Here is a 20,370-nt window from a genome sequence, read left to right as displayed (position 1 = left end):
AATTAGATTAGGCATCGTAAACTCAATGTCAACGAACGCTGCATGATAATGCTTGAGCGCATACGTTTCTCTGTGGGGTGATTTTTCCTCTTTTCATGCTTGGATCAAGGAGGCCCTATGGAAAATTCCAAGAAGAATTAAATTCATTACATCCTCACTATAATGTCAGGGGCTTTGCGTGGGAGGGACTGAAACTATATAACTCATTTATTTAACTCTGTTCATGTTTTTATCCAGTTTGGGGTGGTGGGGAGACGGGAGAGGCAGGGCACACCTTGGATAGGTCACGAGTCTATCACAGGGCTAACTCAGAAAGACAGACCGTCACCTACGGACAATTAAGAATCACCAGTTACCTTAACATGGACATATTTTGGAGTATGAGAGGAAGCTGAAGAGAACCCACGTAGACACAGGGAGAACATGCAAATTCCACACAGAAAACCCCAGCAAGCCGGTGGCTTCATGCTGTGATGACAGTGTTAGCCACCACTGTGCCGCCCACCAATTCAGGTTAAACATGACTAAATGTGACCTTACGGTGACACTGAAGGTACTGATATTTGTAAGAGAGTGCCTTGGAGTTGATATCATTGTGAAATTACAAATACAAAACACCTCAAACAGAACCTCATTTCGACAAACAAAACCCTCTGAAAACACAATAAAAATGCAATAAGGTGTCAGAAAACACAATTTTATTTTGTTTCCTTGCTGTTGTTCCGCTTTCTGAAATTTTATGTTCTCTGTTTTGATGAGGTTTTTTGTAACATTGTGTTTTTCTGTTATGTTTCAGTTGTTTTCTGTGTTTTGGGTAGTTTTGTGGTGTTTTCTGTTATGTTGTATTTCCTGAAATGTGTTTTTTTCTTCTGTGGGTGGCCCAGTGGTGTGGTCAGTACTGTCGCCTCATAGCAAGAAAGTTGTGGGTTTGAACCCACCAGCTGGCTGGGGCCCTTCTGAGTGGAGTTTTCCTTGAATTCTCTCTAGGTTCTCTGGCTCTCTCCCACTGTCCAAAGACATGCACTTAGTAGGGTTAGGTTAACTGGTAACTAAATTGTCCATAAGTGTGAAAGGTTGTCTGTCTGTCTGTGTTAGCCCTGCGTCAGCTTGGTGACTTGTCTAGCTTGTACCCCGCCTTTCGCTCCACGGTGGCTGGGATAAGGTCCAGCACCTCTGCGACCCTGTTAAGGATAAGTGGAAGAGAATGGATGGATGGTTCATTTTAGGTTAACTGGTTCTAAATCGTCTGCAGGTGTGAATCTGAACGTGAATGATTGTCTGTCTTTGGATTCGCCCTATGGTGAGCTATGACCTGTCCAGGGTGTACCAGCCTTTTGCACTATAACAGCTTGGATGGCTCCCACACCCGCCGTCCCTGCAACCCCAAATTCAATTTTGCAATAAAGAAATTGGATGTTGCATTTTGGCATCACTGGGCCACCATACATTTTACTGCAGCTGTGATACTTAACAGAACTCATAACCACAAACCTGAAGAGATAAAGGCAAAACTTTAAAGTGACTTTCTGACAATTCTATGTTTGCAAGACCTAAAATTAGATTTGCTGTACCAAGACTCCACACTGAGCCTATAATGCGCTTATATCTAAAAGAAAGCCATAAGTGCTGTTTCAAAGTCCCTCATGCTCTGATTATACTGACAGTTGCTTGCCTTCATGTACTATATATGTCCCTCTTAACAAGTAAAAATGCTAATCACTACAGAGATAAAACAACCACCCATGCATAATACAAGCCACATGGTGGGAGTTAAAACAGAATAACTAAATCAGATATGGAACAACAAACAAGCACAATGACACCGAGCAGTATAAATACTGAAAGAAGGCATTTAAGGGCGTTAAGAGCTGCTCCTGTCGGGCCCTTGACTAAAGGTCTAAATATATTTAGAGGCTTAAACCCACATATAAGTGCATGTATTTATGTGCAAAGACTCAAACTTCAGATTAATTTCAGTTAAAAAAAAAGCAAAATAAAAAAGGAATAAATGCACGTAAAGAGAATTTAATCCACTGGATATCTGTGTATTATTTGACATGAAATCCAATGTGTAACCCTCTTTGCACGCCTCAGCTTTGAAACATATGCAGGGCAATGACATATTGCAGTTTAAGTAGTGTCATATTTATGTTAGGGCTGGTGTCAGAAATCAGTGTTCAGTCCTTCATCACCGGCTAGGAAAGATTTAATTTATAAAAGCAACATCTTGTAGAGATGTGAAGATTCTCAGCTCAGTTTCTGGCCTAATCACCAGGCTGACTTTTACTTCAATACTAGTGGCACTAATCAAAATATAATTCATTGCTTTGTCCTGACGAGTTCAAACCTGAGATATGTTAACTACAGACAAATAAAATCAGAGGGACCTAGAACTACTGGGGAAATCGTATGAGACCATTTTTTTCTTAATGAAAGGATGGCACTGTAGGTCAGCTACTCAAGTATACTCCAACCCATACTGTAGGACACATACCGAAGTCTCCTGTCATGGTAAATGAGATGTGGTCTTAGAACACTGCCTCATGTTATATTATTCCACAGGGATCACGACTTCAAATAAATCTTGCTAGCTGACAGGAAGGGTTAGTGGTCCGTTGAAACAGGCTGTAGCTGAAAATAGCCTCGTGTCCTCACCAGTGGCACAGTCATCCAATAACCTGTGAAAAGTAGAATGATTTTCTTTCCACAACCACATTTCTAATCTAAAGATTGTTTTAGGAAAAAATAAATAAACACACATTAAATTTTAAAAATAATGTAAAATGTTGGGGGCTGTGAGTTACTTGTTGTACACTGATTTGTTTGAAACCTAAATGTACTACGTCTCACAAAACATCCATGTACTGCACTGAAGAGAAACTAACTTAAATGAAGCCAGGGCCAGGCTGTACTTTCATGTAATACCAATCTGTACCAGATGGTGCAGTGAGTCAGTCATTCTTATTTACAACTGTAACCTGGCAAAGGCCTACCTGCACAACATAATTACAAAAACTGCCTTTAGGAATATTTTAAAAGCTTTTTACAGCAGTTTCAATTAATTAAAACTACTAACAAAATATAAAGAAACAAAAGCTATGATGTTACATCCAAGATGTGTATTTTGTAGCAGAGATAACAACTTAAGTTAAAATGAGGTCATGTAGCATTTTATAGCCATAATTAGCCAACTTAGTTTGTGGAAAGCATACACAAGCAATAGATGAATTAAAAGTTGTCTTTTGGGGTAGCAATAGATAATTTCTAACAAAGAATCTAATCTATGTTGGTTGGGTGGAACCTTTTGCTAAAATGCTGCCACCTTGTGGTCAAAGATGTCACCAAATTTCAAAGAAGTCGTTTTTACCAGATTTCAAAAATTTATTTGTTAATGCTTTAAAACAACCTAACTCAACCTTTAAAATAAAATAAATAAATTGTAAGGCAGTTAAATCACAAGCCTTGATGTCTGCTGTCTAAACCCTTCTTTGTGGGAAGAAATAGAATAACTCTTCAACTTCTTTAAAAAAGGTTTTTATTTCATATAAAGTTCTGCAGTATTTAAATTTAGAAACAAACATGATTTACTGTTAGCGTCGATATGACAAGTTATATCATCAGTACAACTCTGACCTGCTCCACTCGTCACACCAACCACAGTCTTGCTACAGTTCCTTGGCAACATATACAAGTCTCACTCACAAAAATGTTTCACTTTGCTTAATTTAATCGAAGCAGTACGAAACATGGAAAATGCCTTAGATATTATTTAACTTCTTATTTGGTGACAACAATCACAAGAAAAAGAGGCTGAACTGGTTTTGAATAAAATCCTGACCTGGTTAAAGTTCTGAAGCTGTGGTTGAGGATGGGACAGAAAGAGAGCACCTGAGAGGACCAGATCTTCACCCACCAAAGAGTCCAACTGAACCAACAACAATGTTAAACACAACAAAGTCTTTTAATCGTGACAGCCCATGTGCGTCTTTCACTCACAGATGTGGACGAAACATTTACTTGATTTTGCAGTAAACTTTGGTTAACAACAACACATGTCTTTTTCCATAATGCACTTTTGAAAGAACACTGGTTAGAAAAGAGTGTCAGGTGCTGATAGTCAAAATATGAAGTACAGTCTTGAGTGTATTAGTTATACATCATGCAAGTGTGCCTGAAACACTGTTAGATGTGAGGCTGGGACACTTCATGCATAGATCCTTCTGCCGATCGTGTGTGTCACAGGAAGACATCAGATTGCTAGCAGATTGTCAAAGCTGCCAGCAGCTCCATTGCACGAAACATTACTCATCGTTATCTAAAAGAAAGACAACAAAGAAAATCACGACAATTCAACAAAGCAGTTGGACCATTACTCCTAAAAGTAAACGACAGAGGAGGTGGGAGACAATGACAGCATTGTTATAATGAACAACAGAACCAAGCATTTAACCTCACCAGGTCACTGGCAGCCACCTGCCAAGCTGTACTGGTCTCATATTTGGATCTGTTGCAGCTCATCAGTTTATCTACTGTCTAAAACAAGCTTATCAAGCTTCTCTCTTTTTAAATTTTTTTATATGCTGCCCCTCCCAAAGTTTGAAACGCAGTATGAGATGACAATAGTAAGAATATTTGCCCTTTTTGGCAAGAAGAAGAGCCAAAGGGAGGGGAAAAAAAAAAGAAGAACTTGAGATTTTGGCACAATTAATAGACTATGCTGCCTTACAACAGTTTGCTCTCTGATTGCTGCTTCAAAAATATATAATTATATCCACCACTGCGTGGATGTAAGCCATAAGATAACAGATCTAGAGACGAGCCCTCAGGGGAGATATCTGACATTTGCATCATCCATCTCTACTTCAGAAGACAGTAAAAATAGAAAACGAACGAACTATCAAACAAAGATGTTCAATTAGAAAATATATCTGAAGCCTGCTCCCATCCTGAGGGATTAACTGCTTTCTATTTCTGCTGTGGCCCCCCAAGTCCAACGACACGCTCAGCACAGAGCACGACAAAGAAAACAGAATTAAGGGTGCCTTTCACATCTGCTCAGTCTCTTCACCAAGTCGTGAAGAGACTGAGCAACAACGTGAGAAAAGAGGACAGAATTTTGACACGACGCTGATGCTGTCGCTGACTAGAACAATGAAAAGAAACCTGCTCGGATGTTTGTGGCTCAGAAGGAAAACGGTGTGAAAATTAAAAATTATATAAAAGAAAAAATAAATAAAATGAACCAGGTCCAAGTGAAAAACTAATTTGAACTCTTTTATTGTGTGTCATGTAAAGACATTAAAGAATATCATTTTAAATGTTATTTATTTAAATCAGAGACACTGAAAAAGATAATATGATGAAACTGTCACTCACCTTCTTGATAAGCGCCATCTGCCATCACTAGATGAAGGATGTTGGGATACAGATGCTGGTGCTCAGTTCCCAGAATGCTTAGGACCAAACTGGAGCCCAGGTCAATATTCTCGTCCTCATCTTCATGTATGGCCTTGAGCATCAAAACAACAACAAGTCTCTTCAATCAGTCGTGTGATGTAACGCTTAAAAAGGACAGCACAGATGTATATGTTTTACATATGACTGCATTATTTTGGAGAATCAGTTAATGCAGAGAGAGACTGAACCACCACCCTTGACTGCAGTCCAATCCACCAATAAGACACCAATGGTCCCTCCAGTGGATGCTGGGCCCATGCGGATCACTTGGGCTGAACCTTATCCCATAGAGTCTGAGATTCCCCTTGGCTGGCTCCAGGGTGGGGCCTCAAAGCCCCTGATTTAGATGAGGTTTCTTGAATCGTGTCGTTTTTGAATATTACTTATTGTGGCCATACCCAGGAACAATTTTTCCTTGGGAGACACTACTAGCTATGTTCTATAGTTATATTATTGGGGCAAATTTCTCCCAACAACAAAGCTCCTTGGATCACTCAGGCATGCAAAATGAGAACATGACAATTCATGGAGGGAGACTATGTCTGGTCCTTCACTTGGATGCAGGAAAAGTAGAGCCAAAATGAGTCTGCTGCAAAGGTTTGAGCATCTCGCTCCTCTTAGGTCATGTGTTTTTCACACTGGGAGACCTTGGGCAGACCAGGACATGCTAGAGAATATGTAATATACGCACCTCCCCCAACTCCCCACAAAAGTAGCTGCTTAGTCGGCTGTCCACACTGGAGAAGATGCACTTTGTCATGAACATAATCTTCAAATCTTGCTCTAAGCGGTTTCACTCACAAGCCATTTTCCTTCTAAAGAACTACACATGCCAACAGCATCACTATGCAAAAGATACAAACCTTAATGACATCCCCTATAAGCTGAGCTGCAGTATTAAAGCAGACATCTCTACAGCTGAAATCTCCAAAACTGGGCACCTCATGCTAAAAACACTCCACATTATAGCACAGCGGTCCAGAGGAAAAAAAAAATGTAAATTTGATTTTGACTTGTATTGTCACTTTAACCGTGAAGTTATACGAACAAACTCCAGATTTCAAAGAGAAATAATGAATATTTCATACCTTAATCTTATTGTAGGCCTCAATGAACTTCTCAAAACCCATCTGCTGCTCCAGGTTGAACCGAAGCTCTTCCAGACGGCTGAAGATGCTGTCATGATGCTCCATCTCTCCGCCCTGCTCTTCTCCGCTGCCATCTGTTGTGGAGCAGAACCAATCACTTCACATAAAAATCTCAAACTTTTGGTCTCGAAAACTATGAAGGTGCTGAAGGAATATAAATATAATCTTTAATTAATATTCTAAGGTCTTAAGCAGTTTCAAACATAAAACAAGCTAAATGTAAAAACTAGAGTTAGGTAATGTTTTAAAGCAACCTGAGTAAAATAGACCGAAACGTCTGAGTCTCTGTGATGTTCTGTCCTTACCCGAATGCCATTCTTCATTGAGCTGCCTGTTATTACTGTGGTTCTCCTCTCCCACACCATTGGTAAGCAATTCCCCTGCCTCCTCATCAGCAGGACTTCCATTTGAGCATTCCTCCTCCTCCTCCTCTTCCTCTTCATCGCCTTCATCATCTTCCTCTTCTTCATCCTCATCTTCATCGTTATCATCATCATCATCGTCTACCGCCATCTGATTGTTGTCCTGATCGATTTCAGTTGCGATCCTGTTGAAAAGCTCCTGGTCTCCGCTCTCAGGAGGGTTTCCATTAAAGTCGCCAGCTCCAACCTCCTCTTGCAGCAGTCTCTCCATGGATGCCCTGATGTCACGCAGATCTTCATCTTCATAAGCACTAAGAAACAGAATAAGGTTTCTTAGAAAACAATAGTCATTAGATCATTACCTTAAATATAAAGCTGCTTGCAATAGTTGTCATTGTAACAACTACCTGTCTTTATATAGTTTACAGATACAGGTCGTTGTTATTTCTGATTATGCCTATGGAAAAATTAGAACCTAACCTAACTGTCTTAAAAATACTACTCATGATCATGAACAGCTGGGCCAGAAAATGTCTTAGGATGTTTTTAGATTTCGTGCTTTTCTTACTCCTCTGTCTCAGACTGGTCATCATCTTTTCCTGCCTCATCCAGGTCCTCAATTTCCAGGTTGTTGTCTGGAGCAACGTTAGCCTCGCCAGTCACTGTAACGTCCTGCTGAGAGCTGAAGAGTCGACTCAGGTCTGGTAGAGAGCATGTCCGCAGCATCTGTGGGCACAAACCAAACACAGTGACAGAATATTTTGAGTGTTTGACTAACACAACTGCAAGTGGAATTCATATGACACAATAAACAAGGGCTTAATATGCAAAGAAGGGGCCAGAATAGGACATGACTCTGTGACAAGATCCTATTCTATGTAGCCATTTTTTTATATGCATATTAAAAATGTTGAGCTCTGCAGATCTCATTGTCCCTGATGAAGGTCGTGAAAGATAATGGTTGATGGATGCTCGTCCTGTAATATAAGACTCAGCGCAGGTTCTGACTGGGAGATTAATGGATTCATTTCAGCCTTCTCATTAATAAAGAAGACTGAAATCCTACCCAAAATACTGCACAAGCCTCTACATCACACCAGGGAGAAGAGATAAATGTCCTGAAACACCTGATCACTCTTACAGCTAACAATGTCCTGGGTTTAATACTTATTATGTAACACAATGTCCGCACACACACACAAAAAAGTGTTATATTCTGCTAGTAATCACCTTGGGGTTGTTGGCATCAAACATGCCTGTAGAAAGACCAATGAGGAGTGCATTCTGGTGTTTGGAGCGTAGAGGTGAGACAGAGCGTGAGCGAGAGGCCAGAGAGGAGGATGATTCATCCATGGAGGACTGGGCTGAGAGGATAGCGAGGGCGGCAGTGCGTCGGTGGGCCGGGGAACACAGTTTCATAAATAGGGGCTCCTCATGCTGAGCTAAACCAGTAGAGAGGAAAAATGGGGGCAGGTTTAATTAAGATAATAATTACCCTGAAAAAAGTCATCTTGGCTCACTACACATTGATCTCACCTGATGGCTCAGGAGCTTTGTCTGCACTCTGCTCAGCCTCTTTGTTGCCTGTTGGTCTTATATCGCCCTCTGCTGGCCTGTAGAAGAAATCCAGCTTAGCTTCACAGACATGCATGTTGCCTTTGTACATTTATTTATTTATTTAAATTAGTTTTAAATCATAATAAAAAAAGGTAAATTTTCATTTTGGTATGAAAAATGCAAATTTTTGATTTCATTTAACACTCACATTTGCTGTTGGCCTTCCTGCTCCCAAGCCTGCTGCACACTGTTTGGAGGACGTGAGGCCTGTTTAGGGGTTTCCTCTAAAAACACAGACTCCAAGTCTGCTGGATCTAAAGGAATTTAAGCATCACTGGACTTAGCTGGGAAAAACAACAAAAATAAAAATTTTAATAAACAGCACAAGATTGGATCAATATCAGGTACTAACCCTGAGTCTCAGTAACGCTGGTTGGCAGTGTTGGGCTCTCTATTGCAGCAGCCATGGAGATTTCTTGATGTGAGGCCACGTCTGTAGCTGCAGGACTCTCAGCCACTACAGGGGGTAACACTTCTTTAGGTATCTTCACAATGCCAGCTTCTGCTGTCATCTGGTTTAATTTAACTGAAAGAAACCAAGAGACAATAATAATAGTACATGACAAGCGCATATTATTTAAAGCAGGACCAAATAAGAAAAATGTAAACATTAAAGAATTCTTCATCTCTCCATGTGTTGAAGTAAATCCAGACATGCTCTTGCAGTACTTTTCTACCTTAACTCACTATTTATGTAGTTTCTCATAAATAAATAAATAAATCTGCAACTTTGGGACAAATACAGGGAAATATTCTCTAAATTTCACATCAAAACTATTCCTGCAGTACCAAGCAAAGTTTTTGGCCTAATCTAGTCAAATTGTTAGAAATATTTTAAAAAACCCCAAAAAAACCCATGCCTTTTAATAGTGTAACATGACCTGTTGCTGTTCCTGTGATCACATTAACTCCGAGTCAGGAGAGAAAAAAAAAATCCCAAAGACAAGACATGAGCCCAGAAGCTAACTGAATTTGTTTCATGTTGACACACATTAAAAAAAAAAAAAAAAAAAAAATCATCATGAGGTAAGAAACTGTAAGTAAGACTAACCAGGACTAGAAGACTCGTCCTCACATATGGTGAGAGTCTCCAGTGGCTGAGTGAGTGGCTGAAGTTCTGCCTCCTTAAGTACCTTCAGCACCTGAGAGTCTGGACTTGCTCCCCACATCTTCCTGGGAGCATCTTCCTGTAGCACAGCCATCTGTATAACTTCGCCCGCTGTTTGCTCTGAGACAAAAAAACAAAACAAAAAAACAACAACAAACAAACAAACCAAAAACAGAAATAGAGAGAGACAGAGAGAGAGTGTAATACTCAGAGAGCAGTTATATGGAAAGCTGTGCGCTTGTTCTGACTCAGGGGAAAGGACTTACCAATGGTCATGAGGGATGTATCCTCTAGAGTTTGCTGAGCTGCAGAGAGGACAAGTGGAACTCCTGCCTCCCACTTCTTCCTGTCACCACCAGAGGACGGCCTACCATCTGGAGATGCTGAGATGAGATAACAGAAGGGGAAATTTGGCAAACCTGCCCTTTAGTAGAGAAACCAACAGATCCTGAATAGAAATCAACTGAAGAATTATAATGTCAAAACAAATATATTTCAATTGATCTGTTTAGATACAAGGCACTTCTTTGCAGAAATAAACTATATGAAAAACACAACGTGATGATAATGGGAAATGTAGCAAGGAGCATAATCTCAAACAAACAAAAGATGAGATTAAAGCAAATCAAAGGTTAGGAGGTTACAGGTGTGATTTTATTGGTAGGCCCCTCAAACAGTAAAGTTTAACAATGACTTAAATGGAGCAGCAGTTTTAGCTGACATCAAGTGTTCAAGACATTTGCTCTAGAACTGAGGAGCTGAAACACTGAAAGCTGCATTTGTTATTTTGTTGCGATTCCAGTAATAGAGAGTAAACCTGGTCCTAATTGCCTTAAAAGTCTGGATGTTTCATGAAGTATGAATAAATGTGAAATCTAAGTAGGTCCATTTGGTGCTTTGTAAAGCAGTACAAGGATTTTAAAGTAATCCAATTTTTTTTAGCGTTAGCATGTTGCATGAGCTGTAGCTGTCTCATTTAATTTTTGACTTGTGAAGTCATTGTTATAGTAATCTAATCTGCTGGTTTGCTTTAGACAGAAATCCTTTATTTTGACTTTAAATGTGGTTGTAGGCCAACTGTAACTTGCGTAATGCTTCTGTCAAAATTTAGGTCAGAGTCTGTTTATGCCACGATTTCTAGCTTGACATCATGGTTTCAGACAGGTGTTAACTTTTATTCATACAGGCTAAAAAGGCCAATTTCATTTGTTTTATTTGATTAAAATTTAAAAGATGAAATGATAAACACACTCACTAAATGGCAAAGATGACAGATGGTGGTCAGAAGTCCACCACATTTTCAACTATGTGCATTTACTGCTTTTTTTAAGAAGACTGAGCCTTTAATGAAGCTTTAGAGTCATGTAACTTTGTATATGTGTATTAGACGTTTGGGGGTAAAGAGTTTTATAAACTTTATTTTTGGGAGGAAAACAAACCTTTTTTTGGCTGTTAATCACATTTGACTGGTGATTCTATAGATGCAGTTTTTAAGCTTTGGCTCAGTTACCCTATGTCCAAATCGGGGCTTTCAAAAAACTGCCCAGTCGTTTTGTGAAGTTCGCTGCAAGTTGTGAGACTTCTCTCTGTTTGTCAGGGCATGGCACACCACAAAAAACAAAAAACAAAACATACTGTAATCCTCTTAATCCATCTCTAGTTAGACTCAACTCACTGCTTGCTGTGGCACACGTTTCCTCTAAAGTTTGCTGAGCCACGGGAAGTACAGGTAGCTCTGCTGCTTCCCACTTCTTCCGGTCTTCATTGGAAGAGGGGCGCTTGTCTGTATCAGACTGGTTTTGGGTTGGAGCAGGACTTGATTCTGCTGGGGCCGAAGGAGACTCCTCCACCTCCTCCACTGGGCTTTGAGCTTTAAGGTTCTGGTTAAGTCTGCGCAGAATCTGCTTCTTCTCACTCTGTTACACAGAAGTGATTGCATAACAGTATTTTTTTTCATTAGAACGAATGGCGTTGTTATTTGATTTCATAAATTTTAACAACTAATCACCTCACCTGGATCATGGTTGCAGACTCTGGTTCAGGGAAGCTCTCCTTTAGTGGCGTCATCTGTAAAAAAAAAAAAAAAAAAAAAAAGCCAAATTCATGTAGCTAATAAATAAATATCCCAAAGTACTGTGAGAGATAGTGTTATACATCAATTATATACTGACTGCTCCAACGTTCTTTAGGGCAGCAGTCATGGATATAGCTGGGGTGGAGGGTTTGGGTGTAGGCAGGGCTGGAGTTTTGGCAGCTGGTTCTGGCTGAAAGGGGCCTGGCTGTGGAAGAGGACTATCAGAGGTAGACGATACTGCTTCTGAGGCCACTATATTTGCTCCCGCCATGCCACCTTTGACCCCTCGTGCTGCAAGCTTCCATAACAGTCAATATGCAAAGTTAGCTTATACTTTAACTAATGCACCAGTAAGGTCACACTAAGACAAGACAGGGATGAACCAAAAACAAATGCTTACATGGTCCTCCCATGCCCTTTTTTCTCTCTCATATGCTTCTCTCCTCTTCTTCTCTAGCTGCTCTTTCAGAAGAGCTGCACGGGCATTAGCTTGTGCCTGCAAAACGGAACAAAACAATGACACGCTTTGATAAATGTTACACATTATTTCTGTCTATTATTTTTTTTATCATATTAACCTCTCTCCTCCCTTTTTCCTCCAGTTACAATTGGCTGGGAAGGCTAAACTGCATGCACACTAATCGAGAGGGTCATCTCTCCTCCACCAGTACAGACCTTTGTCTTTTGCAGTTTTGTTTATTATAAGTTGACTTGGGAATTACCGATGGTCCCGTTTTCATATTTTACTTGAAGTAGTTTTGTTTCTAAACATTAGTCCAGGAGAAAACATTGATACCGGTGACCCACTGGGCGGTTGTTTCGAGGTTTAGGGTTAGTCACTACTTTTGCTTAATAAAGCATGTTTTGATCTGTGGAAGTTTTGTGAAATCTCACGTGTTTGGCTACTCTGAGCCGTGGATTTTAGGGGCTGTAGCAATGATCAAAATATTATTACTAAAAATAGGGCTGTACAAAATCCAACGTCTTCTCTGATGACAGTGTTTTTTTATATTTTCTGGTGCTGTTTCAGGACAAAATGACAGCCATGACTTTTTAAGCCTCTTTACAGCAACAAGTTACAGGCAAAGCAGAAAAGGAAGAGGATTACATCCTCTTCCTCTTGCTGTCATTTTAATCATTGTTAACGTCTCTGCAAATAAGGTTATCAAATAAACATCGGATATTGGAAAATGCAGTTGTTTTTTGCTTCTTCTAGACTCACTTTTAAAGCTTCTATCTTCTTTCTCCTGAGCTCGGCCTCCTCACTGGACTCCTGGCTGTCAGAACCATCGCTATCATACTGAAATACACAGGAAGCAACATCAACACCCATGAGACAAAAATGTCAGCAAAAACTGAAAACCACCTTCATTATTGGCACCCTGTGAAGAGGTGGAATAATGTACCTTCTCTCCTCTGAGTCGAGCTTTGATCTGCTGGCGCTCATTGAAGTTCTGCAAGCGGATCTGTCTGAGCCTTGCCAAGTACTCCTGAGAACAAATACAGAAATGTTACATACTGAATGAACACACACAAAGCAGAGAGTACAGTACTGATATTAGCAGACATACAAAAAACAAAACATGCTTTGTTGGGACTTGTACATAAAAAAAAAAAAAAGTTATACACAAAGGCATCAGCCATTTAGATAAAATAACAAAAAACAAAACAAAACAAAAGACAACACAAATTTACAATCAGCAATGAAGATGTATTCAATTCAGAGCAAACATTTATGACCAAACTCAAAACTCGGGTGGTTATTTGAAATGAGACAGCAGCCATAACTGGGATAATGGAACACCACACATTGCACAAGGAGTGGCAATGAGCTTGAGCTGCTGGGGTGAACTGTGGGCGGGTCAAAGGGAGCTTTGTGCAGACGTGTGAAACGTGCCAAGCCAGACGTGCTGTGAGTAAGGTGAAGTGTGAGGCTGGGCGTTCAGGCCTTGGCCTCCTACCTCCTCCTCTTTGTTGGGTTTAGACCTCCTGCACCGAACACCACCAGCCCGGCCTCCATAGATTGCTGCCAGGTTTTGCCGAGTACCCTGTTTACCATTTAATTTAACCACACTTTAGGACACGGGCCCTAACAGCTAGCTGCCACAAGATTATGTGTAAGACAAAAATAATAGAAAAGGATAAAAACATTCGCAGGCAGTCGTTTGATTCTCAGTGTGATTTGCAGTCACAGGTCTATAATTGATTCAATATTGAGACTGGAAATAGAGCTTAATTAAGCTGTTAGATTGACAACGCTTCTTACTAAATATCAATATCAGTTTTTATTTCTGTTCATATAAATTTCACCAGTATAGTAACAGGTTATCATGCAGTATTTTCATGATGAGGGCTATATACTTATTAGTAGTTATAATATGTACCAGCTGTCCTTCAGCACGGGCTTTGTTGAGCATAGCTTCCCTCCTCCGCTGCAAAAACTCCTCAACTTGAAAGGCTCGCCCAACTGCCATTTGACCGCGCTGCCTGTGAAAAGAACACAGTAATAAATATTCGTACTCAACTGTTACACCGTTGAGAACAACAACACAGCTATGTGACTAGCTGACCTGCTAATATGGGCTTGTTTGGAAACATGCTGCAGCCTGTGGAGTTCTCTCTTGATTACATCAGGGTCTAGTCGTCGAGCAGGGCCGTTAGGAAGCACTGTGCCTGCAGCAGCTGGTACACTAGTCAGTACATAAATAGGCAATGTCATTACAAATACTACTTAACACACATAAACAGCCAAAAATAAATAAAATAACCTTACCGAATGGGGCTGCAAGGTCCAGCTGAGGAGCTCTCCCTGCTGACATCTTTAGGCGTCGGTTTAGCCATTTGGTCGAGGATTGCATGGTAGTGTTCATAAGGGCTTTTACCAGGGAGAGGAGCTAGAGTAGAACCCTGAACAGCAGCAACATGTGCACCTCTCTTTCTACCTCCTACAAAACACTGAGTACGGAGAACAAAACAATGTCGCAACCCTCGCTGAGGGCATCCTGACATAACTTTATATGACAAAAACGAAAAAAAATATACATTACCTTTCTCTCTGGGCTGCTACCTCCACTAGAACTCAAGACATGCTTCCAGCCTTGTTCTCTTGCTTGGTTTATTCGATTGATCTGTAAAAGATCAAAGGTTCAGATTTAAGTTTAGCTGTACAGAGTGTGTGAACTACGAATGCACTGTGGAGCTCAGATCAATCACCTAGCAGAAGACAAAGAAAATATCCAGACTAAATCCCCCCTCTACTGCTGCCACTGACCTGCAGGCTGTGCTTTGAGAACTCATGTGTTAGTTTATCATTTCCTTCATATAAAAATGTTGCCAACATTTAGGAAGCTTAAAACTATAGTACACAAAAAGTTAGGGTCATGGTGGCCATAGCCATAAATTTCTATACATTCAATGTTCTCAAACTGTGTTCTAGGCTATGGGATGAATATAGAGTGAAACTGAACTGAATTAATAGACTTTTTGTAAGAATTTTACTTGATTAAAATTTATATTTAATACTTTTTTTTTTAACTTTGTCCTAAAAAGGATCCCCTTTCCTTCACTAATGAAATAAAAAATAAATAAAAACCACACACCCAAGCTCAGTTAATCACCCACCTTTTCCTTTTCATATCTCTTCATCTGCTCCGCTTTCAACATGAACATCTGAAAGAAAGAAAGAAAGACTTTAGTTTGAAAGGTATAAAAACTTTTTGCACGGAGATATAGAAACTAAACAGTATGCTCACCTGCTCTCTCTGTTTCCTTTCTTTCTCGATCATCTCCATCCTCTTCTTTCTGATGCCATCCTATAGAATGAGACAAAACCATTCAAAGCCCAAAATAGACATCTTAAAGAAACCCGCCTCAAGGGAAAGAGCCAGCAGGACTGCTCTGTCAGAGGTCAGGTGGGCGAGGAGGAAAAGTTTGGTTAAAAGAGAAAGCTATATCAGGCAGAGCACTCCGAATGGGCCGGGAGCGGACAACAGGTGAAGATGGGGAGCAAGCGCAATGAGAGGGAGCAAAATTGAAAATGCTAATAAGAAGGGACCTTCACGTGTAAGTGAATGGCGAGAGAAAAAAAAAAAAAAGAAAAAAAAAAAGAAAAAAAAAAAGGGAGCCTATTAGAGAATATAATATGGCGCTCTCAGTGTACCTCGTGTTTTTTCCTCTCTTCTTCCACTTGACTCACTCTTCTCTGGGGGGTTGCTGGGAGAAGGGCCTGAGCAACATATGACACTGGGCTTCAGAGGTAGCCAACATAACATGATGTACCAATACACACTTACTCACACACACATACACACACACACAAATGGAAGAAGCATTGACAACAAATACAGCTTCTGGCATAAGAAGGCAACCCCACCCCCCCACCCCAAAAAAAAAACAAAAACAAAAAAACAACAAACGTCATGACTAAAGATCGGTCATACCAGCTTGTCATCAACAATAACAGCCTACTAACCGGTTTGTGTTTTCCAGCTGGTTTCTTGTCTGCAGGCTTTCTGGCTCCATCTGGGACCTTCCTCACAGTTAAAGGCACTCCGTATTTGGCGGCTGGTTTTGTAATCTTCTGGGCTGAGGCTGATATTATGAGATATCCAGAAGTAATTTAGAAGAAAAACTAACAAAATTTGTATTTTAGTCAGCCAATGTACACACACACACACACACACACAAAAAATAAACAGTGTATTTTCACATCATAATAAAAATCAAAAAGAAATGAGCAGATTATTGTACAAAAGATGCAAAAGTCCAGCATCCTTCATTTATCAGTTTTGATTTAAGGTGTCGAGGTCCTCTATAATGCCATGAATATGTGCCTGACTTGGTGGCTGATTAGTTCTAGAATCTACAAACAAGCTGTAGAGGACAGACCCCTTGTAGTCTTCTTCATGACGAGTTTGCTCACCTGATGGCACCTGTGCCACACCCAATTTAGGCTGCTTGTGAAGAAAAGTATGGCGAAATTCCTGAGCAATGATCTGAAATGAGTAAGAAATTTAATGAGCAATCTACTTTTTGCAAAAAACAAACAAACAACCCCCCCCCCCCCAAAGAATTAACAATCAGCTGCAGAGTCTACCTGTGGTGTGAGAAACTTCTCAATCCTGCAGGAGAGGAAAGGTTTGTCCAGTATGCTGTTGACTGAGGGTCGCTCTCGAGGGTCGCGTTTAAACAGCTGTGCAAGGAGAGATCGCAGTTCTTGGGAGTAGTGACAAGACACAGGTGGGTACGACCCGCGAATTATCTTAAGAACCAAGTTCTTCATGTTGCCAGCCTCAAACTGAGAATAAACAAATGCAAAGGCTCACACAGCTGTAACCACTGCATAGAAATTACTGAAGACAATTGAACTATATAGGGATTCTTAATGTGGGGACTGTAGTGGATTACAGATTTAATTAGGAATTAATATACTGGAAATTAATTTCAGTGTATTATCTAACAGTACATTATCTAACTACAGTTATACATATAGAATATACAGGGAAGAGATCAAAATTAGTATGTGAGAGAACAGTAAATGCTGCATAAAACAACTTAAAATACTGTATAATAATAATTAAACAGCTCACACAGAATACTTACTGCATGCTTAAGAGTGCACATTTCATACAGAACACACCCTAGGGCCCAAATATCACTGCAGCAGGAAGGAAAAGCAAGGAAAATGAGAGGTGAGAACATACAAATGGGTGGGCAGGGATAAGTTCTGGGTTAAATTTATTATTCATTCAATAAGGTATCAACAGTCAAGTGCATGCCCTTTACTTTCCTTTTATAAACTGAGATGAAAACAAGACTTTATTGACAAGAAAACTCCAGATCATTTAGACTGGGCTAAATTTACTTTACTCATTGCAACTAAAGTGGGTTAAATTGCATGTACACTTAAAATAGTTAAGGAGAAAAATCAATACCAGCTTCCTGCTGTAGATGTAAGCGAGCAAGTTTACTCAATAAAAAGGCGAGGTGATATCCTTACATTACACTGTAGCCACCACCTAATCCTGCAGACTCAAGATTCAGTGGGGAGGCACCTTGTCCCATTGATTACTATTGAATTTGCTTGACAACTAGACACCAATGTACGATATTCCAGAAGTCCAAGTACCTTTTGTTATTGTATGGTTTATTTTCACAGATCTCTGGTGACAGGTAATATGGTGTTCCTATGCATGTTCTTGCCAGTTCTACAGTGCTGAAAAACAGAAAAATAGCACATTTTAATATTAAAGCTTCAATATTTCAAATAAGCACTGTCTAATGTGCAAAAATACAAACAATGACATAAATCAAAGCAAAAACAGCTGTAAAAAAGGGAAAATCAACATCAATAATAAATGCACCTAAGAACCTCAGAATATAATGTATAAATACATAAAACACGTAGTACATTCTAAAATCAGACATATTTGATTTAACCAAAAGATATTTCTGTGTAAGAACAGTTAAAAAGTGTACAAATAACAAACTTCAACAAAATAAACTATAATATTTTTTAAATGTAGTAAAACAGAATGTCTTATTACCAGAAATGCAAAGTGTTCTTCAACTTTTAGTCTGGAATCTATGCTTAATGAAAAACTGCAGGGCTATTTAGACAACAGTGTGCATACCTGTTCAGCACCCTTGCAATTCCAAAGTCTCCAAGCTGAACTGTTCCATCTTTTGTCAAAAAGATGTTCTACACAAGTATTATGAGAACACATGTAAATAAACCAATACATGTAAAAAAAACCAAAAAAACCAACTTATCACTTAAAGGGAATCTTGTGATTTATGAAACAATACCTGTGATTTTATGTCTCTGTGGAGAATTTTTCGATCGTGTACATGCTTGAGCGCTAGGCAGATCTGCACAAACCAATCTAGGATCTCAAAAAGGGAGACTACAGTAAACCATACGTATTGTGATCAGTTTAACCAAATATCTGTATACTGTTTGCACAGTGACTGCCTCGAGTAGTTGCTGGCTTACTTGCGCTTCTGAGAACAGTACCCCTTTCTGAGAGTTGATCTTTTTGAATAGGTCTCCACCCTCGCAGTAGTCCATCACAATATACAGGCAGCCACCCTCTGGGAAAAAAATACAAATAAAATAAAAAACTTATAGTATGTAGTTATCACACAGTGCACATTTGATAATATTTTCTTCACATAAACAGATGAGCTATTTGAATGGCATTAATACCTTCAAAAGATTCCTTATACTGGACGATGTTTGGATGACTCATGTTGGCAAGAACAGCAACTTCCTTCCGAGATTCCTGCCTCTCTTTGCTGGACATCTGTCAAAGTAATGAAGAGGAGGGTAACGAGATGAAGCGCACGCTGAAAAGAACATGCCAAGCTTGTGTAAAAAATATGCACAGAAGCTTACTCCAGATATGCCAATCTCCTTGATGACATATTGGTGTCCATGATCTTTGGATTTGACCAGGATAGCCTTTCCAAATGAACCTTCCCCAATTTTCTTCACCTTTTCGTACTTGTCCATGTTATTGGAATGACTGGCTCCACATGCTGGATCTACAAAGACATCAAGAACATGCTAATGCTATTGCTCGGTGTAACAGGCTTTAATCGAGGGTTCCGTGACAGAAGCTTTATAAAAGGCAAACATTTGGTAGTCTTAATAATGACAATTGTGCGTCGTCCTGGAAATGTAATGTTAGCTCCATTGTGGACCGCTGTCAGACAGAAAATGAGACGGACTGTGATGCTGAGATGCAAGACACAACACAGCTGGTAGCAAAACAGCTAGCGTCCCCGTTACTTAGAAGCTAGAAGAAGATGGGAGCTTCATAAAATATTTACCTTGTGAATGTACAAAACTCTGGCTGATATAATATCACCGGCTCACTGTGTAGCCGTATACGTTTCTGTGTGCCTTACCATTAGTCTTTTCTCGCTGCCTTTCTCATAGAGGTTTGGGTACTTGATACTGTCCTCGCACTCTCTATCTAACTACAACTACATTTTTTGTACGTTTTCATTGGTCAGATGTACCAAGACCGAACATTAATTGGTGGACACGACTGTCCATCATCTTTTATTGTGGATGACGCTTACCAGTCTCCGCCCCCAATGACACCGTTGCTGTGGACATTTTCCATAGCAACCGCAAACCGACTGAGAAGCATGGAGAACGTGTAACGTTTGGCGATTAATTTAGTTAAAATGTATTTATTTTTTAGTTACTTCATCTAGTATTTTCGTATTATGTATCTAAACCACAGAGCTTCGCTAAATTTAGTAACACACTATCCTCCTAATACCTGTATGGAGTACCGTAACTGTCAAACTGAAAGACCACAGTATTGATTCAAATGATAAATTATAAATCATATTATTATATAAAAGCTGCTTCTGTATTTATTATCTAATTGTCTATTTATTTATTTATTTATTTATAAAATATTTATAAAATTCTCCATTTTTTTATTTACTGTTAAAAGTGTTCATTATCGATAGGCTTCAAGGTTTATTGATTCCATTGGTATTGACTTCAAATATATCTTAAATCAATTATTACAGTTTGGTAATGAAAAACATAAACACCCACCATGGTGGATAAGTTATTGCAGT

At 39.6% G+C, this 20,370-nt stretch overlaps 1 protein-coding gene across 4 annotated transcripts; it reads right to left on the bottom strand.

Annotated features, from left to right (window-relative positions):
- Positions 1 to 3,518: 3,518 nt before the first annotated feature.
- nek1 (NIMA-related kinase 1) lies at positions 3,519 to 19,805 on the bottom strand. 4 transcript variants are annotated; one of them, XM_084921983.1, is made up of 36 exons: positions 19,678 to 19,805; positions 19,163 to 19,311; positions 18,974 to 19,070; positions 18,761 to 18,858; positions 18,574 to 18,657; positions 18,399 to 18,466; positions 17,894 to 17,980; positions 17,368 to 17,422; positions 16,862 to 17,062; positions 16,688 to 16,760; positions 16,238 to 16,356; positions 15,926 to 15,991; positions 15,519 to 15,578; positions 15,388 to 15,435; positions 14,814 to 14,894; positions 14,540 to 14,721; positions 14,337 to 14,456; positions 14,151 to 14,253; positions 13,728 to 13,814; positions 13,173 to 13,256; positions 12,989 to 13,066; positions 12,167 to 12,262; positions 11,864 to 12,064; positions 11,706 to 11,759; positions 11,368 to 11,608; positions 9,959 to 10,075; positions 9,636 to 9,812; positions 8,937 to 9,110; positions 8,733 to 8,838; positions 8,504 to 8,580; positions 8,198 to 8,409; positions 7,536 to 7,693; positions 6,911 to 7,278; positions 6,546 to 6,679; positions 5,377 to 5,509; positions 3,519 to 4,315 (listed from the first exon to the last, which is right to left on the bottom strand). In XM_084921983.1, exons 2-36 carry the CDS (start codon positions 19,277 to 19,279, stop codon positions 4,302 to 4,304), a joined length of 4,170 nt encoding a protein of 1,389 aa, XP_084778109.1. In that variant the 5' UTR covers positions 19,280 to 19,311; positions 19,678 to 19,805; the 3' UTR covers positions 3,519 to 4,301. The 4 variants fall into 4 exon arrangements, with proteins under 4 accessions (XP_084778109.1, XP_084778110.1, XP_084778112.1 ...); XM_084921984.1 differs by having other exon boundaries at positions 19,600 to 19,683; XM_084921986.1 differs by lacking the exon at positions 13,728 to 13,814.
- Between the last annotated feature and the right edge of the window lie 565 nt (positions 19,806 to 20,370).

The sequence above is a fragment of the Perissodus microlepis genome, chromosome 23 (genome assembly GCF_051167445.1).
Source record: "Perissodus microlepis isolate ML-2025 ecotype Zambia chromosome 23, ASM5116744v1, whole genome shotgun sequence".
In the NCBI taxonomy this organism is placed as follows: domain Eukaryota; kingdom Metazoa; phylum Chordata; class Actinopteri; order Cichliformes; family Cichlidae; genus Perissodus; species Perissodus microlepis.
The sequence above is the reverse complement of the archived record's forward strand: the minus strand, read 5'-3'. Positions and strand labels throughout refer to the sequence as shown.